The 24,618-nt window shown below is 41.4% G+C and overlaps 1 protein-coding gene across 4 annotated transcripts in view; it reads right to left on the bottom strand.

Moving 5' to 3' along the window:
• Nucleotides 1–24,618, bottom strand: part of LOC140479591 (A disintegrin and metalloproteinase with thrombospondin motifs 12-like) — a 569,904-nt gene that overhangs the window by 343,615 nt on the left and 201,671 nt on the right. For 3 of the 4 annotated variants that reach the window (XM_072573412.1, XM_072573420.1, XM_072573430.1), the window contains one exon: nt 4,372–4,568. In XM_072573412.1, coding sequence (XP_072429513.1) covers nt 4,372–4,568 — 197 coding nt within the window. Of the gene's footprint in view, nt 1–4,371; nt 4,569–18,987; nt 19,004–24,618 lie in introns of those variants that run through there. The other variant, XM_072573440.1, reaches the window with a different exon arrangement.

The raw sequence follows: 24,618 nt of genomic DNA, 5'->3' as shown, positions 1-24,618 counted from the left end.
CTTGGTTAGATCTACACCGCATTGTTCTAGGAAATTGACCCAAATGCACTCTGAATTCAACTTCATGGCTAACTCTGCCAATTTGACTTTGTCAGTCTGCATAAAGATTAAAGTCACCCATCATTAACTTACTGCTTGTATGACATACCTCTATTATCTCCAGATTTAATATTAGTTGTACTTCATAGCTGCTATTAGGGGGCCCATTAGTATCTCCTTCCTCTTGTTATTTCTTATCTCCACCCATATTGATTTCAAACCAAAATTATTTCTTGCTCTCATACTTATTCCATCCTGTACTGACAATGCTACCCCACTATTTTTTCCTTCCTCCCTGGCCTTTCAAAACGTAACATATGCCTGAGTATTTAGTTCCCAGCTTTGATCTCCATGTAATCATGTATCTGTAAAGGATATAAGATCAAACATATTTACCCGTACTTGTTCCATTAATTCAATTCTTTTGTCTTAAATATTAGATGCATTTAAAAAAAGAGCCAGCAATTTTGCTTGTTACCACTTTTTTTTCTTTTTTTGACTCCATTTAGGGCATTTTCTTTCACTTTGTACACTTTGCCCCTTTCTGCCCCACTCTGGTTCCAAACAGCTCCTCTTGCTTTGTAAGCCTATATTTACCCTCTCCCAAAACCTTGCCCCTCTTAGCACTCTAAATACCTTTCCACAGCCATACTCATTTGATTCACCAGAACACTGTTCAAGTGAAAACTGAAAGAACTGCGGAAGCTGGAAATCCGAAACAAAAATAGAAATTGCTGGAAAAGCTCAGCAACCCTGGCAGCATCCGTGAAGAGAAATCAAGAGTCTTAGAGTCATAGAGATTTACAGCAGAGAAACAGACCCTTCGGTCCAACCCGTCCATGCCAACCAGGTGTCCTAACCTAATCTAGTCCCATTGGCCAGTATGTGGTCCATATTCCTCAAAACCCTTCCTATTCATATACTCATCCAGATACCTTTTAAATACTGCAATTGTACTAACCTCCACTGGCAGTTCATTCCATACATGCACCACCTTGTATGTGAAAAAGTTGCCCTTTAGGTCCCTTTTACATCTTTGTCCTCCCTCCCTAAATCTATGTCCTCCAGTTCTGGACACCCCGACACCAGGGAAAAGACCTGGTCTATTTATCCTATCCATGCCCCTCATGATTTTACAAGGCCCACCCCTCAGCATCCGTGCTCCAGGGAAAACAGCCCCAGCCTATTCAGCCTCTCCCTAAAGCTCAAATCCTCCAAGCCTGGCAACATCCTTGTTTTTTGGATTGTGTGAGGAAACCAGAGTACGCAGAGGATACACACACAAAAACAGGGAGAATTTGCAACCTCAACATAGACAGTCACCCAAGGGTGGAATTGAACCTCGGTTCCTGGTGTTGAGAGGCAGCAGTGCTAAGCCACCCTGTGCCATGGTGCCATCCATTAGTGCAGGTTACTGTGGGTGGTACAATAGTAATATCATTGGGTTGGGTCATTGGTTTAAATGCCACTCTTGCAGTTGTTGGGATTTCAATTCAATTAATTAATCTTGGACAGAAATAAGTAACTGAGGAGTTAATGTTTCGGGTCCAGTGACCCTTCTTTGGAACAGCACAGCAGTTCAGGCAGCATCCAAGTAGCTTCGAAATCGACGTTTCGGGCAAAAGCTTTTGCCTGAAATGTCGATTTCGAAGCTACTTGGATGCTGTCTGAACTGCTGTGCTCTTCCAGCATCACTAATCCAGATTCTGGTTTCCAGCATCTGCAGTCATTGTTTTTACCTTCTTTGGAACAGTTTAAGTGAAGCCAATCCAGCAGAACAACTCCTTTCTATCCCAGAGCTGGTACCAATGCCCCATGAACTGAAACCAATGCCATCCAGACCAATTCTTAAACCATGCATTGAATTCCTTGACTTTATTTTCCCTGTGCCAATTTGTCCATGGATCAAGTGGTAATCCAGAGATTACTATCCTTGGACGTTCAGCTTTCTAATTTATCTCCAAACTATTCAAAATCTTTCAGCAGGACCACCTTCCTGAGTTATTAGTACCCACATGGATGACAACTGGATTCCTCTCCTCTCTCTCCTCGAGTTATACATGGGTATATGAATAGGAAGGGTTTGGTGCTGGCAAGTGGGACTACTTTGGGTTGGGATGTGTGGTTGGCATGGATGGGTTGGACCAAAGGGTCTGTTTCCATGCTGTACATCTCAATGACTCTATAGAGTCATAGATTCATAATTTTTTGAACCTGCCTCCACCACTTCCTCTGGCAGCTCATTCCATACACGTACCACCCTCTGTGTGAAAACGTTGCCCCTTAGGTGTCTTTTATATATTTTCCCTCTCACCCTAAACCTATGCCCTCTACTTCTGGACCCCAGCGAAAAGACTTTGTCTATTTACCTTATGCATGCCCCTCATAATGTTGTAAACCTCTACAAGGTCACCCCTCAGCCGCCTATGCTCCAGGGAAAACAGCCCCAGCCTGTTCAGCCTCTCCGTATAGCTCAAATTTTCCAAGCCTGGTAACATCCTTGTAAATCTTTTCTGAATCCTTTCAAGTTTCACAACATCTTTCCAATCGGAAGGAGACCAGAATTGCATGCAATATTCCAACAGCGGCCTAACCAATGTCCTGTACAGCTGAAACATAACCTGCCAACTCCTGTACTCAATACTCTGACCAATAATGGAAAGCATGCCAAATGCCTTCTTCACTATCCTATCTACCTGTGACTCCACTTTCAAAGAGCTATGAGCCTACACTCCAAGTTCTCTTTGTTCAGCAACACTCCCCTAGGACATTACAATAAAGTTTATAAGTTCTGTTAAGATTCGCTTTCCCAAAATGCAGCACCTTGCATTTATCTGAATTAAACTCCATCTGCTACTTCTCAGCCCATTGGCCCATCTGGTCGAGATCCTGTTGTAATCTGAGGTAACCTTCTTCGCTCTCGATTCCACCTCCAATTTTGGTGTCATCTGCAAACTTACTAACCATACCTCTTATTCTCGCATCCAAACATTTATGTAAACGACAAAAAGTAGAGGACCCAGCACCGATCCTTGCGGCACTCCACTGGTCACAGGCCTCCAGTCTGAAAAACAACCCTCCACCACCATCCTCTGTCTTCTACCTTTTCTTTTCTAGTTCTTTTCTAACCTTGAGGAAATGTCCTTAACTCTGGCACAGACAGGCATCACAACGTTCAGCGTTCCATTGCACAGTACAGTATTTCCTCCTCCATTTGTCATGACCCCTCCCACTTCTCCATGCATATTTCCTCTCCCAACTTGAACTGACCACAGGACAGAGGTAAGTTCGCTCACCCTCCCTGCAGTCCCCACTCTCATCCATACAGCTTGCAAGAACTTTGTAAATGTTGGAACAATTTCAGGATCCACGTTTCCTCAATCTTATCCTCTCAGTCAAGTTCACCTTCACTGACACTCTCCTCTCCCTGACGACAGACCAGTTGTGAATTGCCTCATATAAGCTGTGTAACCTGCCCTCTGGAGGCAAGTTCCCAGGCAATATGTCCCTTCCTTGATGTGGGACCATGTCCGCAGTTCAGACCCCAGCTCCTCAATTCTGATCTGAAGTTGCTTGATCTGCAAACATTGACTATGGATATACAGTATATGGTCTGGACAGCACCTTCCATGTATTGTAGCAGCAACACATCACCCATAGTATGATCACTACCATATCGGATTTAATTTATAAAGTAACAAGTCTGGAATCCCTGCTTTTTACATTTTATTAAATTTTTTTTTTAAATTACCAGACCGATCTTATACTGAGACACCAATATTAAAAAAAGACAAGAGAAGAAAAAAAACTGGAGATCTAAAGACAAGCTAAGGACCTTACTAAAATAACTTCTCATTGCTCCTGCTACTGAGCTCTCAGAATTCTGGACATATAAACAGGGCAATACCTTGTAAATTGAGGAACAAATTACTACAGATGCTGGAATCTGTACTGAAAACCACAGCGGGTGAGGCAGCATCCATGGGGAGAGAGCAAACTACATTTCGAGACCAGATGACTCTTGGTCTTGATTTCCAGCATTTTGTTTTGTTTTCACCTTTTAAATTAGGGACTATTACCTACACTTTTGGGAGGTTTTACAACAAAATGCTAACTTACCTTTGAGAAGCCATAAACATCAAATTGTATTTCTATTGACATGGCCACCCATCAGAAAAATACAAATACTAGACAATTCAAGGAGGTCAGTATCAGAAATAAATGTCAGAATGGGCCTGAATAATTACTGCTTAATGGAATGTTGCATTCAATGTTATCAGTACATTCAGTAATTTTTATTCAGAAAAGGATATAAAATTGAATTAATCTTACCATATTTATAATGGTAAAGATGTATGACTGCACATTTTCACTGCCATGATACTCTATCATTTTGGTGTCAGCAACTACTAACGTTTCAACCCATCGCTCCTTGCTGATCGATCTCTGGGAGATTCTGCGGCCTTTCCTATGACTCTCTTCCCATCTCTCTCTTTGTCTCTCTGGCTGCAGGATATTATTATCAGAATCTGTACAAAGAAAAAAAATCACACAAAAGGAAACACACGTAAGCAATCCTCTGCTTATTTGATACATTTAGATAATTTATAGATGACTTTGACTGCACTTCAAGTTGTGTTAAATTGGCTTTCATTAGAGGGTGCTCCTGATACTAAGTAAATTCCTTACTTTAACCCAACACTCAACAGAAAGCAAAGAAGGAAAATACTTTAACTACCTCTGTGAAAATTCTATTTAATAAATACTAATATTTTCAGTCTGCCCAAGACATGTAAGGTGATATCTGACAAAGGGCTGCTGTGCCTTTGAATGAGGATATATAATGGGAACGGCAATACCTCCAAGTCATCATAATAAAACTCACACTGCTATATCACTGTATTAAATAGTCAGGTCTGTGTGCTTTTTCTTTACAAACTATAATCTTTGCTCGACCTCTTTCGACCCTCAACGATTTTCTCCAGAGCGGAGGGGGAGGAAGAACTGTGTATTGTGTACTGAGGAATAATCATCATCCTGAAAACTAAATTTGAACAGATCTAGGAACTCAAGATGCCCAATGGACCATCAGGAGTGTCAACATTGTACTCCAACACAACCAACAACCACATTGCTCAGCATATCTCCATTCAACCATTACCATCAAGCACGGGATTAACCTTGGTACATTAAAGAGTCTGAAGGCATGTCAAGAATACACTAGGCATACTTGAAAATGAGGTGCTGACTGGGTAAAGCTATAAACGTGGACTTTAGGCATGTCAAACAGCATAAGCAGCAAATGATAGACAGAGCTAAGCACAACTAACAGATCAGATTTAACTTCAGCAGTCCTTCCACATCCAGTGGTGACTGGTGATGGACAATCCAGCAACTCACTTGAAGAAGAGGCTCCATAAATGCCCTTATCCTCAATGACTGGAAATCCCAGCAAATTAGTGCAAAAGATAAGACTAAAGCATCTGCAACAATCTTCGACCAGAAGTGTCGAGTGGCTGATCCATCTTGACCTCCTCCGGAGGTCTCCAGCATCATAGATAACAGTCTCCAGTCAATTCAAAGTTACTCCACATAATTCAATATTACTCAAGAAATAGCTGGAGGCACTAGACACTGCAAAAGCTATGGGGCCTGTCAATATTCTGGATAAGTTACATGCTCCAGAATTTGCTGCACACCTAGCCAAACTGTTCCAGTTTAGCAAACATACTGGCATCTGCCTGACAATGTGGAAAATTGCCCAGGTATGTCCTGTAATCAAAACACAAGACAAATTAAACCCAGTCAATTTCTCCCAATCAGTCTACTCTTGGCTATCAGTGAAGTGATGGAAGGTATCATCAACAGTGCTATCAAACAGCTCCTGCTCAGCAATAACCTGCTCAATGGTGCTCAGTTTGTGTTCCACCAGGGTCAATCAGGTAAAAACAAGGACTGCAGATGCTGGAAACCAGATTATAGATTAGGTATTCCTGATGAAGGGCTTTTGCCCGAGACGTCAATTTTACTGCTCCTCGGATGCTGCCTGAACTGCTGTGCTTTTACAGCACCACTCTAATCTAGAACCAGGGTCAATCATTACAGCCTTGGTTCAAACATGGACAAAACAGCTAAAGTCCAGAGGACAGTTGGGAATGACAGCCCTTAACGTTAAGTCTGCACTTGACCCAATGGGGCATCAAGAAGCCCAAGCAAAACTGGAATCAATGGGCACTCCAGTTGGTTAGCCAGTGGATAGTCAAGGGGGCAAACTCTCCACTTGTTGGAGTCTTGCTTGGCATATAGAAAGATGGCTGTGGTTGTTGTCAGTCATCTCAGTTCCAGGACACCACTTCAGGAGTTCCTCAGAGTAGTGTCTTGGGCACAACCATCTTCAGCTACTTCTTCATTGATCTTCCTTCCAGCATATGGTCAGAAGGGGGATATTCGCTGATGTTTGCACAACATTCAGTTCATAACTCCTCAGAAACATGAAGCATTCCATGATCAAATGCAACCAAACCTGGACAATATCCAGATTTTTTGGTTTATAATTAACAAGTCACATTCACGGCTCATGAATCTATGGCAATGGCCCTCTCCAACAGGAGACAATCTCAGCATCAATTTTTGACATTCAATGATATTGCCACACTAATTTTCCATATTATCAAAACCTTTGTGGTTACCATTGACCAGGTACTGAACTAAACTAACCATATAAATACCATGGCTACAACAGCAGGTCAGTGGCTTGGAATAGTGCAGCGAGTAACACACTTCCTGGCTCCTTAAAGGCTATGTACAAGGGACATGTCAAGACTGTGATGGAATACTCCCCACTTGCCTGGATGTGTGCAGCTCTAATAGCACTTAAGAAGCTGGGCACCATGTAGGACAAAGTAGCCTGTTTGATTGGCATCACATCCACAAACATGCACTCACTCTACCACTGACACTCAGTAGTAGCAATTTGTCTGAAAGATGCACTGCAGAAATTCACAAAAGATCCTTAGACAACACCTTCCAAACCCATGTTCACAACTATATCAAAGGATGAGGGTTGGAGATGTATGGGAACATCGCCACCTGCAAGTTATTCTCCAAGTCACTCACCATCTTGACTTGGAACCATAGCGCTGTTCCTTCATTGTCATTGGGTCAAAATCTTGGAATTCCCTCCCTAAGGATATGATGGGTCAGTGAATAATACATGGACTGCAGCAGTACAAGAAGGCAGTTCACCACCACCTTCCCTCTGGCAAGTAGGGATGGGTAAATCATTGTTGGCCAGTCAACAATTCCCATGTCCCATAGCAAATTAGAAAATGTACCACTTAAGAGACAGATACTGGATGCTTCTTTTGCTGGTTTGGACAGTGCACTTCTGATGTGTAAGGAGCACTCATGCCACCTCCACCCTATTGGAAGTTTAGGCATATCTTTTGTGCCTGAAATATGGGCCTGGTCTAATTTCTCATCCTTCATTTAAATGAATGGGAGGTTTTTTTGCTGAGTTTCTCTTAGAATTGCTCTAGCAGAGCAGGGAAAGCCATGATGTTTCTGTTTTATTATTACTAAGGCATCCAACAATCCTGTAAGAAGGCAAGTATTGGAATTATAAGTGAATCCATATCCATGGTGGAAACATTAGAAGTTTGATGCTTTCTCAGTGATGATTGTTATATTACAAATATATTTTTTCTTTAAACCAATTTTTCTCCTTGTGATGTACTGAACTTTCCAAGATCTGTACATTTTGAGACTATTAACTTCTTTAAACAATGCTGTAAACATTGCACAATTATGGAATCTGCTTACTCGTGATTTTAACTTCCTTTCAGAGGAAGAAAGTAGTGTCTGAAGATTTGATTATAAAAAAATATATTGTTTAATAACATTTAATTTGGTGCAAAGAAAACGACAACAGTCAAAGCTTATAAAAAGCCAGCTAGCCCATCAAAGCGCACTCTGCAGACTAATAGCAAATGAATTCTAATGCATTTATTTCTACCTTGTCTTCAGATTATTGCAAGCATTTATCATCCTTTGGGCTATCATATCTGTTTAAATTTCTATTCACCCTTTAAAATTCATGGGCTGCATTCCCAGTAGCTTGAATGCTTCAAAGTAATAGCTCATTTATGCTGATGCTTTTTTGCCGCACATGGGATTCACATGGAAGACTAACTTTCAGCTTTGTTCGGCTATAAAACTGAAGGGCACACTCTAAACTTGTACTATTATTCAAAAGGTGTTCCTCAATCTGACTGTCATTAGAAATGTTCTCTTACAATATTATGAAGAATTTACAAAGAAAGAGGTTTAAACTGATCATAGAGGTGATCAAATTTCAATATTTACATGTCTTTTATGCTTTCAGGAACAAGCAGTTATAGCTATATTAAATAATTCAGATTAGAGGTTGATCACTGTGTGCTAATTAGAATCCCTACAGTGTGGAAGCAGACCTTGCGATGCACCAAGTCCACACTGACCCTCCGAGCAGTATCTCACCCAGACCCACTCCTTACCCTATCCCACACACACCTAATCTACGCATTTTTGGACACTATGGATAATTTAGCATGGCCAATCCAACTAACCTGAACATCTTTGGAGTGTGGGAGGAAACTGGAACACCCAGAGAAAACCCACAAAGACACAGGGAGAATGCATAAACTCCACACATATCTCATGTAGTACTCCAGGTGTGCCCTCACCAGCACCCTATACAGCTGCAGCATAATCTCCCTATTTTTAAACTTTATCCCTCTAGCAACAAAGGACAATATTCCATTTGCCTACTTGATTACCTGCTGCTTTTGTAAACCAGCTTTTTGTTATTAATACACAAGGACACCCATGTCCCGCTGCACAAGCACCTGAGATTTGAACCCAGATCCCTGGTGCTGTGAAGCAGTAGTGTTAACCACTAAGCCGCCACGTTGTTTCATTAACTTGATCCCTCTCTCGGTAATGGGGAAGTTTCTGAGCTCACCATTCGAGGAATAATGCTGGGTAGGATTTGGACACTTGTCAGTCCCACCAGTTGTAGGGTGCACCACTGGCATCCTGAAGCCCAGAACAAAATTCACACCACAGTGTACAAAAACCAGGTAATTATTGTCAAGGATTATAAGACAATGTTTTGTCCTTCACTGATGCGCACACCACACTATGGGAAAGATCTGAAGGCATTAAGGAGGCTCCATGGAGCATGAGAATGGTTCCAGGTTCAAGAAACTTTGCTTAGATATTTTCTATTCAACTCAAACAGAGACATTATTAAACGCCTCTTCAGCAGATGGGTCTTGAACCTGTCAGGGACACGTTCACTACATCACAGGACTCCTAAGATATGTCACTTATTTTTCTTGTATGTGACCTATTTTTCTTATCAATCTGTTCAGAGATGTTATTACACACCTCTGGAGCAGGTGGGACTTGAACACAGGCCTCTTGGTCCAGGAATGAACACATTACACTGTGATGTACAGCAATGTCACAATCACACGTCCCAATGTGTCCGCAGCTAATGTGGATAACACACTACATCTGCTTCAGCCAAATGACCCTGTCTCAATTCCATGGGGAGTAGTCCTCAGTCAAGGGAGATGCCCTTCAGTCAGAGGGTACCAAATGATTCAAGAACAGCTTCTTCACCACTGTTATTTGACTGCTGAATGGACCTCTCAAATTTCAATTTAATGTTGACCTCATTCTTTATGCACATTCTCTGCAGCTGTAACATTAAATGTTCTATTACCTTTATGCACGTTGTCTCGCATGATCTGCCTGTACTGCAAACAAATAAAACTCCTCAGTGTATCGAGGTTCATGTGACAATAACAAGTCAAATCAAAGTTTAAAAAAATTAGTCGTGGGGACCATCCACTAAAGGTCAAACAGGTGTTATCTGGGGTCACTGCTGCCGGAGAGAGGCTGAGGAACTTAATTGTGGGAATTGGAGACAGCATGCCGGAATGCAGTTAGAAGTAGATGGTAGAGCATCAAAGGAAAAGGATAATGCTGGTGATGATGAGGGTAGTCAGCAACACCCGAGCTTCAAAGGGGCACCATTGGACAACTATATCTGGCATGTTGCCTCAGTATGCTTCAGTCTGGGGCCTTAATTGAAGATGTGGGTGTTAATTTTCAAAAGAGGTTGCAGGAACAGAGGGACCTAAAGGTATAAGAGCACAAATAATTGACGGTTCCCACTCAAGTTGAGATAGCATGTCATACAACATGTGAGATCCTGGGAAAAGCAAGAATAGTATGTTAACACTGTGTAAGTCACTGGTTTAGCCTCAAATTAAGTTCTGTGTCCTGTTGCAGGTACCACACTTTGTGGAAGATGCAAACATATTAGAGAGGAAATGGTTCATGGGGAAGGTTCCAGTGGTGAGGAAATTGAGCTACATTGATGGATTACAGAAAGTGATACTGTTCTACTTTGAGAAGTTTCAGAGAAGTTTTGATGGAGGTAGTCAAAGTCATGAGGACTATCGGAAAAGAAGACAAGGAGAAACTGTTTCCATTGGCAGAATGATCAATAACCAGAAGGTACCAATTTAAATGATTGCTAAAAGAAACAACAGCAACAGATTTCTTTTAAAAGTGCACGGTTCAGATCAGGAATGCATTGCCTGGAATTATGGTGCAGGGAGGCTGGAGCATGGTAGCAATATCATTGGACTAACAATCCAGACCAAGTTCTATTCTGGAATAGTTGCAGTAATGTTCACCATAAGATCATGATTCATTGTTGTAAAAAGTCATCTGATTCACTAATGTCCTTTAGGTAAGGAAAACAGCCATCCTTATGTCCACATGTGAGTCCAGACTGACCACAATATGGTTAATTCTAAATGACAGCTAACATTGCAAGCTACCCAGTTCAATGGCAATGAGGGAGGAGCCGCAAATGCTGACTTTTCCAGCACATCCCTCAAATCATGGTTTTTAATATAAGATATAATTAAATTGAGGATTTGAAAAGGGAATTAGATAATTTGGAGAACTTGGGGAAAGGCAAGACAGTTAGACCAAATGAATTCCGCTTGCACAAACATGATGAAATGGTCTCCTTTTGTAAACAATGTATGATTCTAACAGACAATCAAAATTATTAAAGATTTTGTGAAGTAAATAATGAGGAACTGTTTTTGCTAGTAGCAGAAGGGACACAGACTTAAATAATTGTCTAAAGACTCAGAGATAATGCCGAAGAAAACATCTTTCTGTCAGTTAATACAGTTGCAAGTTCAAACTGTCATTTAGTATTAATAGGGTTAAACCCATGACGAGTTTCACTGCTGTGTAACAGTTTGCTAATGAAGTAGAATGTCTGAAAATCAGGTGAAAGCATACCAACTTTCAATAGGGAATCAGATAAATACTTGAAAGGGAAAAAAAATTTACATGGCTATAGGGAAAGAGGGGGAATTGGGAATAACTCTTTCAAAGAGCTGACACAGTCATGTCACAGCAAGTGGATGCCTTGTGTGCTGTGTTATTGTATGAAGTGTTGCAAATCACTTCAGAATGTCCTAGCATCTTGATATGCCCTAAATGATTGCAACTATCTATCTTTAACAGAGATTATGATTAGGCTGAACAATCTTAATATACCTTGCCATTTTATAGAGAGACAAAATAACATTTCTTTGGATCCAGGAAATCTGAAATTAAAAACAGAAATTACAGGTGGTATTAAGCAAGTCCCATTGCTTCTATAGAAAGCAAAATAGACCATGGCGGCACAGTGGTTAGCACTGCTGCCTCACAGCACCAGGGACCTGGGTTCAATTCCCACCTCAGGCAACTGTCTGTGTGGAGTTTGCACATTCTTCCCGTGTCTGCGTGGGTTTCCTCTGGATGCTGTGGTTTCCTCCCACAGTCCAAAAATGTGCAGGTTAGGTGAATTGGCTATGCTAAATTGCCTGTAGTGTTAGGTGAGGGGGTGAATGTAGGGGAATGGGTCTGAGTGGGTTGCTCATCTCCTCATGCTCCATCTCCTTCCACCCACTGAAAGTGAGGCCCTTTGTGCCACCTCTGCCAGGCTATCCTCCTTCACATGAAATGGATGGTTCTTTAAGTCCCAGATGCCAGGGAATGCCCCACCCATGGCCAAAAGTCTCTCATGACTTCACATGCCAAGCTATGCCACTTCCATATCCAATTGTCACAAATGTAAACTCTTTAGAAGCAACATACCTTGTTGATAATAATAGTATATGAAGAAGCTTGGCTGAGATGCTGAGAGAAAACATTGTTTGAATTGGTGCTTTCTGATCTGTTCAGTTAATTGAATGATGTTTACTTAGACAAGGCTAAAGGTGTTCAATTACTTGTAGTTTCTGCGATTGCTATTTTAAAATGATCTGGAAACTTTTATTGTAGTATATGGAAAGCAACAAATGAATATAAATGTGTATGTCAAGATTTGATGACATTATTTCAAGTGTAGGGAAGTTATACCCAGTGTCCTGATTAATATTCGTCTTGCATAAAATCACTAAAAAATATGCAGTTACAATCAACTTGGCCTTTTTGGGTGTCTGTTTTGTGCAAACTAGCTTCCACACATCTTTTAAAAAAAGTGACTAATCTTTAAACTTCTTTAATTGAATATAAAGTGCTTTGACATGGGGGAAGGAGGAGACATGGGACTAGGTAGATGGGCATAACTTAGCAATAAGAGTTATGAATAGAACCTTTTGAACCTAACATTTGAAAAGATGTTCCCTCGTGCAGACTATGGTTCATGATGCCTCTATGCTGCTGTGAAGCACAAGTCCTTTAACACTGGTTTGACGCCATGGAAAATTGTGGTGGAGAAAGACATGCCTATCCTTGCTATTGAGGCAGCCAGTTTAAGAGTGCAGGGTCTGGGCTTGTGGGCAGAACAAGACATATGACATTTCAAGTGCTTATCCATGTACTTTTTGAAAGTCATGAGTTTTTTTCATCTTTGCTCCCGCCAGGCAGTGCATTTCAACAGGGGCCCTGGTGAAAATTGCAAGTCCAGAAATGGGGTCAGGAATCCAAATCATCCTAATTAACCAAAAATCCAGTGTTCCACTCTCAGAACTTTGTATTCCACATAAGAGCATTTCACGTGTCATTTTTTATCCTCAGCAAATGATTCCACTCTGCTGTACCAACATGACCTGTTACAGATCTAAAGTGGCAGCGACCTTGACTATACCTCCTCCCAATCTCCCATCCAGTAAAAACATGATCTCTTACACCCAATTCCTTGAACTTCCCTGTATCTGCTCCCAGGAGGAGCAATTCCACTCCAGGACATCACAGACATCCTCCTATTTCAAGAACCGCAAATTCCCCTCCCACATGATCAACAATGCTCTCCAGCACATCTCCTCCATTTCCCACACTGCCACCTTCAAATCCCACAGTTCAAACTGCAACAAGGATAGAACTCCCTGGTCCTCACCTTTCTCCCCATGAAACTTTGGATATAGTACATTATCCTCTGCCATTTCCACACCTTCAGTCAGATCTCACCATCAGAGATATATTTCACTCCCTAGAGATATATTTCACTCCCTAGCCCTGCCTGTGTCCAAAGAGACCATTCCCTCCATGATTCCCTTGTGAGGTCCATGCCCCTCTCCAATATACCCTCCACACCCGGCACCTTCCTTTGCAGGAGGTGTAAAACCTGCACCCACATCTCCCCCCTCACCTCTGTCTAAGACCCTAATGGATCATTTCAAATCCAGTGGAGACATTCCTACACATCCACCCACCTCATCTACTGCATCCATTGCTCTCGATGTTGTCTCCGACACATAGGGTGGCATGGTGGCTCACTGGTTAGCACTGCTGCCTCACAATGCCAGGGACCCAGGTTTGATTCCACCCTCGGGTGACTGTCTGTGTCGAGTTTGCACATTCTCCCCGTCTCTGTGTGGGTTTCCTCCAGGGGCTCTGGTTTCCTCCCACAATCCAAAGGTGTGCAGGTCAGGTGAATTGGCCATGCTAAATTGCCCATAGTGTTAGGTGCAGTATTCAGGGGTAAGTATAGGTTAGGGGAATGGGTCTGGGTGGGTTACTATTCGGAGGGTCAGTGTGGACTTGTTAGGCCAAAGGGCCTATTTCCATACTGTAGGGAATCTAATCTAATAAACATTGGGGAGACAGAATGCAGAATGTTTCAGAGAACATCTCTGGGACACACACACACCAAACAACCTCACCACCCTGTGGCCAATGACATTACTCTCCCTCCCACTCCACCAAGGACATGCAAGTCCTGGGCCTCCTCCACTGCCAAATCCTAGCCACCTGACGCCTGGAGAAGAAGACCTCATCTTCTGCCTTGGGACCCTCCAACCACACAGCATCAACATCGATTTCACCTGTTTTCAATCTCTCCTCCCCTCGACCTCACCCCAGATCCAACCTTCCAGCTCAGCACTGTCCCCTTGACCTGTCCCACCTGGCCATCTTCCTTCCTACTTATCTGCTCCCCCCTCCCCACCTACCTATCACAATCACCTCCCACCTTTATCTACCTATCGCCTTCCCAGCTATTTACCCCCAGCCCCACCCCCTTATTTATCTCTCAGCTCCATTCCCCTTCCAAATTCCTGATGAGGGGTTTATGCCTGAAATGTCGCCTCTCCTGCTCCCTGGATGTTGCCTGACCTGCTGTGCTTTTCCAGTGCCACAGTCTTCGGCTCTGACTCTCCAGCATCTGCAGTCCTCACTTTATCCAGTTACAGATCTACCCAATCCTTCAAAGTTCAGTTCTAAACCTCCTCTTCCTGCTGTGAATTCCATTCAACCTCAAATCTGAACTTTGTTTCTCTTCACTAATGCTACCCAGTCTGCTGCATAATTCCAGGATTTTCTCTTTATATTTTGCATTTCCAGCATCTGCGATACTTAGGTTTTGAGAAAATTGGTAGCACTCTGATCTAGACAAACAAAAAGTTTGAGAGTTCAAGGCTCATTCCAGAGACTTCAGCATAAACTATCTGATACTCAAGCACAGTGCCTGATAAAATACCAACGAGTGGGGGTCCCACCTTTCAGATAACACATTAACCCTCTGCTCTCTCAGGTGTTATAAAAGATTATATGACATTATTGCAAGAGCATGGAAGTTATACCCAGTGTCTTGGCTAATGTTCATCTTCCACAACATCCCTAAAAAAGTGATTATAATCACCTTGGGGATTTAGATTTTGGGAGTCTTCTGTGTCCAAATTGGCTATCACATTTTCTACAGAACAGTGACTTTGCTTAAAACCTGTGTAATTGATCATAAGGTGCTTTGGAATATCCCAAGGTCATTAAGGTGAGACATACATACAATTAAGGTGTTAAGGTCAACATAGGACCATAAACTGCATCCAAAAGGCATTTTAATTATCCCTAATATAGTTTTCAATTGATTCTTAAGGGTTTGTAAATCTGATTGAAGATTTGGTTTGTGCATTGTTCATTCTTTCCAATGTCTACTGCTCTGCCCTTATCAATCCTCTTTGTTACTTCTTCAAAAAACTCAATGAAGTTCATGAGGCATGACCTCCCATGCACAAAACCATGTTGACTATCCCTAATGAGTCCTTGTTTTTCCAAATATATGTAAATTCTGTCCTTCAGGGTTCCCTCCTGCAACTTGCCCACCACTAGTATCAGGCTCACCGGTCTATAGTTCCCTGGCTTTTCCTTACCACCTTTCCTAAATAGTGGCACCACGTTAGCCAACCTCCAGTCTTCCAGCACCTCACCTGTGACTATTGATGATACAAATATCTCAGCAAGGGGCCCAGCAATCACTTCCCTAACTTCCCAGTCTGGGGATTTATCCACTTTTGTGTGTTCCAAGACATCCAGCACCTCTTCCACTGTAATATAAACATTTTTCAAGATATCAGCATCTATTTCCCCACACTCTATAATTCCCATGTCTTTGTCCACAGTGAACGCTGATGCAAAATACTCATGACTTGCTCTCAAAGATTTGAACATATATGTCCTGCTTCTCATTATACCTAAGTTATCTCTGATTGCAATATCCTCTATTCCTTCTACTCCCCCCCACTCCACTCCCACCATTCAGCCATCCCGTCCTCCGAACCTATAATCCCTGTGTTCAAGCTCTTCACTTCCCTGTTCTTTTAATAAGTCTCTCATTAAAACTCACTCCTTGACCAAGGGTTGGTCACCTCCCCTTAATCATGTCTCAGTATTCATTTTTGTCATATCCTATAAATTAACTTCAGATTTTTATACCTTAAAACAGTATAATGCTAAATGAAAGCAATTACTGCGTATCACTTTGTCACCTTATTCATTTCTACCCAGACTACTTCAGCAATTTCTCCTAATTCACATTTTCTGAACTGTTATTATATCTTCACATGAATTTCCCCCTTTGTTAATTCATTTTAAAAATATAATATTGGTATGAAATATTTAAGTCATATCATAATTTATATTGTAAATTCATTTGAATATAGTCCTAGCTCAGCTTATTGGAAGGATGTTGTGAAACTTGAAAGGGTTCAGAAAAGATTTACAAGGATGTTGCCAGGGTTGGAGGATTTGAGCTATAGGGAGATGCTGATTAGGGTGGGGCTGTTTTCCCCGGAGAGTCTGAAGCTGAGGGGTGACCTTACAGAACTTTATAAAATTATGAGGGGCATGGATAGGATAAACAGTCAAGGTCTTTTCCCTGGGATGGGCTAGTCCAGAACTGAAGGGTATAGGTTCAGGGTGAGAGGGGAAAGATATGAAAGAAACCTAAGGGGTAGAGGGTGGTGCGTGGAATGATCTGCCAGAGGAAATGGTGGAGACTGATACAAGTACAGCATTGAAAAGCCATCTGGATGGATATATGAATAGGAAGAGTTTAGAGGGATATGGGCCAAGTGCTGGAACTCGATTAGATTAGGATATTTGGTCAGCATAGACGGGTTGGATCGAAGGCTCTGTTTCTGTGCTGTATATCTCTATGACTCCAAGGGAAATGTCCTGACATCAGTCCAAAAGTGAACCTATGTTTCCAAATTGTACTCCCACAGTTTAACTGAAACCATTTTCATTCTCAACTTTTTTTTTAACTTTTAATAATCTTATGTACTTTCATAAGATCAGCTTCTTGGGATTTGATTAAATCCTGCCTGATGTTATGACAATCTCTTTCCAGCTGACTGCACTGTTCTCTTTGAGATCAGTCAGAAGAAAATCTGTAAAACGCTAGAAAGCATGCTTATTTGGAGTCATAGAGTTATAAGCATGGAAACAGACCATTCAGTCCAACACATCCGTGCCAACCAATGAAATGAGCTGCCAGAGGAAGTGGTGGAGGCTAATACAATTACAACATTTAAAAGGCATCTGGATGGGCATATGAATAGGAAGGTTTTAGAGGCATATGGGCTAAATGCTGGCAAATGGGACTAGATTTATTTAGGATATCTGGTTGACATGGACGAGTTTGGCTGAAGCGTCTGTATCTGTGCTTTACATCTCCATGATTCTATGATCTGATATCCTAAACTGTTTCTAGTCCCATTTCCCAGCGTTTGGCCTTTTTTCCTCAAAACCCTTCCTATTCATGTACCCATCTAAATGCCCTTTAAATGCTGTAATTGCTTTCTCTGGCAGCTTATTCCATACACACACCACCCTCTGTGGGAAAAAGTTGCCTATCAGGTCATTTTTCAATCTTTTCTCTCTCATGTTAAACCTATGCCCTTTAGTTTTGGACTCCCCTACCCTGGGAAAAAGACTTTGGCTATTTATCCTACCCATGTCCCTCTTGATTTTATAAACCTCTATAAGGTTACCCCTCAGTCTCCAATGCTCCAGTGGAAAAAGGTGCCAGCCCCTTCAGCCTCTCCTTATGGCTCAAACATTGTTCCTATAGAATGGAGACCAAAATTGGTTGCAGCACTCTAAACGTGGCCTCAACAATGTCCTGTACAGGTGCAACATGACGTTCCAATGACTATACTCAATGCACTGACCAATGAAGCCAAGCATGCTAAACAATGTTTTCACCACCCTATCTACCTGCAGCTCCACTTTCAAAGAACTATGCGCCTGCATCCCTACGTCCTTTTATTCAGCAATACTCCCCAGGGCCTTACCATTAAACGTATATGTCCTGCTCTGATTTGCTTTTCTAAAATGCAGCATCTCACATTTATCTAAATTAAACTCTATCTGCCACTTTTTGGCCCATTGGCCCACCTAATCAAGGTCCCATTGTACTCTGACATTATCTTCGTCACTGTCCACTACTCCACCTACTTTGCTGTCATCTGCAAACTATACCTCCTATGTTCACATCCAAATCATTTATATAAATGACGAAAAGCAGTGGACCCAGCACCACTCCTTGCTGCACACCACTGATCACAGGCCTGCAGTCTGAAAAGCAACCCTCCACCACCCTCTGTCTCCAGCCTTCAAGCTAATTTTATGACAGGCTTTATGTTTATTTTTACTTATTCAAATGTCACATGAAGCAATCATTACTAAAATGATTATGCTAGCTATTCTTTAAAATGGCACATACAGCTTTAGGCAGCATCTGAGGCGCAGGAGAAATGACATTTATTTTATAGAATCCTCACAGTGTGGAAACATGCTCTTTGGCCCAGAAGTCTAGACTGACCCTCTGAAGAGTATCCCACTCAAACCCATTCCGCATTACTCTACATTTTACCCCTAACCTACACATCCCTGAACACTCTGGGAATTTAGCACAGCCAGTTCACCTAACCAGCACATCTTTGGACTGTCAGAGGAAACCAGAGCACCCAGAGAAAACCCACGCAGACATGGGGAGAATGTGCAAATTCCACACAGACAGTCACCCAAAGCTGGAATCGAACCTAGCTCTCTGGCGCTGTGAGGCAGCAGTGATAATCACCGAGCCACCCTATGGCTCACCTTATGTCCGAAACGTCGATTTTCCTGCTCCTCAATATGACTCTTCAGTTCTGAAGTTCTGAGGGAGAGTCAAATCAAATTCAAAATGTTGACTTTGCTTTCCTCTCCACAGATGCTGCCAGATATGACTGCTGAATTTCTTCAGCACTTCATGTTTTTATTGCAGATTTCTAGTATCCATAGTATTTTGTTTTTGCTATTAAATAAATATGAAAATTTCACATTTGAGAGGATTAAAATATAACACAAGAAATAAATAACTCAGTTGGAAATTAAGCCACATTTTATAAATCAAGTGTCAAAGGATGGGATATAGAGCAGATTTGACATTATTGCCGATAAAACTGTTTGGGCATCAGTTTAATAATGACATATAGTCTTGCATGCCACTCTTAAAAATAATGACATTTGGTTATAGAAAACGACACTCACAAAAACACTTTATTTCTTCAATATGATTTTTCAATTGGTAATGATAGTATGCATACTGTTGGAATCGGCTACCATGTCTTAGTTGCAAGTGAAATGGGTAGAAATAATTAGCACAAAAAGGGCAAAATTGCTCTTGGATATGTACTAGTCAGGGAGTAGTAGAAAATCAAGTATGCAATCAAATTTCAGAGAAGTGTAAAACATATTAAGGCAAGAACAATGGGGGATTTAAACTACCAAATATGAACTGAAATAATATTCATATGCAAGGGAGGGAGCAAAATTCTGAAACTGCATCCAGGAAAACATTTTTTTACCATGTATCCAGAAATTCAACAAGGGATGGAGTGGTTCTAGTCTAAATATTTGGAAATGAACCCAGCAAGTGTGAAGTATAACAGGTTTTGTTCTAATTGCAGTTATGCATTTATGCATTATGTAGGTACCAACAATAGAGGGAGAAAGAGGAAAGAGGTTTTGCTGAGGGAGTATGAGCAGCCAGGAGCTAAATTAATAAGCAAGACCAAAAAGGTAGTAATCTCCAGATTACTAGCTGAACCATGAACAAATTGGCACAGGTTCAACAAGATTAAAGAGGTAAATGTGTGGCTCCAAGATTGGTGTGGGAGAAGCAAGTTCAAAACTGTGGGACATTGGCACCAGTACTGGGGAAGAAGGGAGCTGTTCTGAAGGGATGACCTCCACGTGAATCAAGCTGGAACAAGAGTCCTGGAGGATCACCATAACTAGGGCTGTGGACAGAGGTTCAAACTAAATAGTGGGGCTGCTTTCAGTTGCATAGAAAATTATGGAAAGTTTTAAGAGGTGAGGGAGGGCTCAACCAAGATTATTAAATAGACCAGAACAAGCAATAGGTCAGAGAGTATGGAGAAGGTAAGGAATATAACTTCAGGCACAGCAGATGAGGGGACAATTGTGAGAGTGGGGTAAGCAATACAGGGCTGAGGGTGTTGTAATTAAATGCATGCAAAATAAGGTAAATGAGCTCAGAGCACAGATTGAAAATGGTAGGTATAATCATTTGGGCATCACAGAGATGTGGCTGCAAGGGGATCAGGACTGTGAACTAAATATCCAAGAGTACACATCAAATCAAAAGTGTGGGCAGATGGGCAAAGGATCTGGATTACCTTGTTCATAAGAAATGAAATTAAATTGATAGGAAGTGATATACAGCCAGAAAGCATAGAATCGGTGTGGGTAGAGTTGAGGAATCGCAAAGGAACAAAGACCCTAATGGGAGTTTGTACAGACCTGTAAGCAGTAGCCAGGATGTGAGGAAGAAAATAAATCAGGACATAGGTAAAAGGCATGTAGGAATGGTACAATACTATACAATAGTAATAGGCACTATTACAATAATCATGGAGGACTTCAATATGCACGTGGACTGGGTAAATCGAGTTGACAGCGAATCTCAAATAAACAAATTTGTGGAATGCCTATGAGGGTTTTTTTTGGAGCAGCTTATGATAGAGCCCTGGGGACACACAATGTTGGATTTGGTGATGTGTATTCAGGCACACATGACTAGGGAGCTTAAGGTGAAGGAACCCCAAGGGGTCAGTGACTATAAGACAATAGAATTCACCCTACAGTTTAATTCTGGCATCAGATGTAACAGTATTATAATTGTCTAACAGTAACTACAAAGACATGAGGGAGGAGTTGGCCAGAGTTCATTGGAAGGGGAGCCCAGCAGGGAACATAGTGGAGAAGCAATCGGAGGAGTTTTTGCAAGTAATTCAGGAAGCAGAGCAGCAGAAATTCATCCTGAGGCAGATGAAGCATACGACAGATGAGACAGCTATGGCTGACAAGGGAAGTCAGGAAGAGTGTAAAAGCTAAAGAAAATGTGCTTTTAGTGGGAGGCCAGAGGATAACTAAAATAGCAATAAAGGGTCAGAAGATATAAGCTAGTTAATAATACAAAAGAAGATTTCAAGAGTTTTTCTTTTGATATTGTTATGGACCAGGCCAGACTCCTCAAAACAATTCAAGAAGATAGCCCAGACCCTAACTTTGCTCGTTGAAAATGAACCTTCCATCTCAATGAGCAAACTTACTTCCAGAACCCCAACTTGAGCTACAAATCTTCTCAAAATTCGTTTTGCTAGTTGTTTTAAGCAGGTGTAAAGTGGATATTCCAGAAGAGCATTAGGCGGTCAAACCACTTAGTTTTAAACTAAACTGAATTTATTTACAAGATTACTGAATGAAACACAAAGAACAGAAAACAGAATACTGAATAACTTATCCTATCTGAAAAATCTAGCACACTATCCCAACTTAATGATGCTGTTCCCAGTGCATGAAACAATCCCCATAAACACCCCTTGGCACAAAAGGTCAAACCAAACACAGGTTCTTACAGGATAGAAGTCAGAGAGAGAGTACCAGTCTGGTCCTGCTTCTTTGGGTCCAGCAGTCCTTTTCACACTACTGCTAAAAAAAACCCAAATCAGAGAAAAGCTGAGCTGGGAGAACTGGTATCTGCTTCCTCCTCTTCTCTGACCTATCACCATTACCACTACCTCCATCCACCTATTGCACTCTCAGCTACCATCTCCCCAGCCCCACCCACCCCCATTTATCTCTCTCCATCTCGGCTCACAGCCTCATTACTGATGAAGGGTTTTTGCCCGAAAAGTTGATTCTCCTGCTCCTCGGATGCTGCCTGACCTGTTGCACTTTTCCAGCACCATGCTCTCGACTCTAATTTCCAACATCTGCAGTCCTCACTTTCACCTAGTTGATTTACACCCCTTTCATTGTACAAGTGTTTTTTTTTAAACTTGAAATCCTTCTGCCTGGGGTAGTCACTGTTAGCTATTATCAACTTGGCTCTAAAATACTTCACCTCCAGACTTTTCAGAGTCTGTGTCATTTATGACCTCTGTGAAAAAAAAACAAGGACAGCATAACCTGGCAACGAGCAAATTAAACAGAAGCAAGCCAGTGGAGGTGATTTATTTGGATTTGCAGAGGGTTTTTGACAAGATTCTGCACTGGAGGCTGCTAAATAAATAAGAGCCCAAGGTGTTAGGGGAAAGGTACTGGCATTAATAAAGGTTTGGTTAACTGACAGAAGGTAGAGAGGACAAAGGTTTTTTTTTGTTCAGGATTGCAGCCAGTGACTACTGGAGTTATGCAGAGGTCCATGTTAGGACCATAACAATTCATATTATATATTAAGGATCTGAACGATGGAACTATGGGCATTGTTGTTAAGTTTGAGATGACATAAAGATAGGTGAAGGGGCAGATAGCGTTAAGGAAGTGGTGGGGGGGGGGGGAGATGCAGGAGGACTTGAAAAGGCTAGGAGAATAGGCAAAAAAGGGGAAGGTGGAAAACAATGTGGGAAAGTGTGAGGTTATGCATTTATGTGAGAAGAATGGAGGCATAGACTATTTTCTAATTGGGAAAGTCTTCAGGAATTGGAAATACAAAAGGACTTGAGAGTCCGAGTTCAGGTTTCTCTTAAAGATAACATACAGGTTCAGTTTGTCATTAGGAAGGCAAATGCAGTGTCATTTCAAGAGGGCAAGAATACAAGAGCAGCAATATACTGCTGAGGCTGTATAAGACTCTGGTCAGATCGCATTTGGAATATTGTGAGCAGTTTTGGACCCGTATCGAAAGAAGGACATGCCGGCATTGTAGAGGGTCCAGTGGAGGTTTACAACAATGATCTTGGAAGTGGAAGGCTTGTCATATGAGGGTCACTACTTGACTGAGTTCAGAAGGACGAGGGGGCTCTGTTTGAAATGTACAGAATACTGAGAACCCAGGATAGAGTGGACATGGAGAAGATGTTTCCAACAGTAGGACAGACTAGGACCTGAGGGCACAGCCTAAGAGTGAACAAACAGCCATTTAGAAACAAGGTGAGAAGGAACCTCTTCAGCCAGAGAATGTTTAATCCGTAGAATTCACTTCTGCAGAGGACTGTGAAGGCCGAGAGATTTAAGCTCGAGATAGATATGTCCTCGATTGGTAACTGGATCAAGGGTTACAGTGAGATGGCAGGAGAATGAGGAGCAGATTCAATGGACTGAATCGCCTAATTCTGCTCCTATGTTGTATGGTCTTACTTGAAATATTTTAGTTAAATTGACATGACCCTCATTTTCCTACCATTATTTCATCCTCTTCTACAACTCTCTCCATGGAAATTTAATTGCATTCTATCAATTCTTTTTAGCAAACATGATTACAAGCTATGAGGAAGGCTAATAGAATATTAGCCTTTATTGCAGAAGGATTTAAGTACAGGCATTGTGAAGGTCAAGTTTCAATTATCTAGGAACTTGGTTCAACCACACCTGGAGTACTGTATACAGTTTTGGTCTCCTCATCTCCGAAAAAATATTATTGCCATTGAGGGATTTCAATGAATGTTCAAAAGACATATTTTGGTGATGATGGGTCTGTCTTATGAAGAGAAATTGGACAAACTAGAATGGTACTTGTTAGAATTTCAAAGAATGGAAGGTGATCTCATTGAAACTTACAAAAACAACTTAAAAGAATAGACAGGGTCCATTCAGGAAAGTTGTTTCCTATGGTTGAGGAATCTAAAACCAGGGGGCGCAATTTAAAAATAAGAGAAATGTCATTTAGGTCCAAGATGAGGAGTTTTTTTTATTTAAAGGATGGTGAACCTTTGGATTTCTCTGCAACAGACAACTGAGCAAGTTCAGTTTTTGAGCATATTTGAAGTGGAGGTTAATAGATTTATTATTATTAATGATGTACAGGATAGGGTAAAAGGTATTGAAGTGTTCGATTGGAACAGGATTAAGTCATTCAGCCTTGCCCTTTGTTCTTCTTATTCTTCTGATTAATTCTCATACATGTATACTTTAAAATTTATAAAGCATACTGTAAACCCTCTGTGACCCACTATGATGTGATAGTCTGGCTCAGCTTTAGCATTCCTACCTCTCTGTCAGAAGGCATTGGGTTCAAGTTACATGATAAAGATGATTTGAGCCCATAAGCTGGTGTGACAATTTAATGTACCACTGAGGAAGTTAATAAATTAAATGAGGTGCATCTCTTTGATGAGACATTAAACTCCAGCCTCATCAAACTGTGCAGAGGGCTGGAACAGATTCTTTTTATCCTTATCTCATAACTATTAAGGAGACATGTGTGCTGTTCAATGACATGTT

Source organism: Chiloscyllium punctatum, chromosome 1, assembly GCF_047496795.1.
Source record: "Chiloscyllium punctatum isolate Juve2018m chromosome 1, sChiPun1.3, whole genome shotgun sequence".
Lineage (NCBI taxonomy): Eukaryota > Metazoa > Chordata > Chondrichthyes > Orectolobiformes > Hemiscylliidae > Chiloscyllium > Chiloscyllium punctatum.
This window is presented reverse-complemented; position numbering and strand designations above follow the sequence as displayed.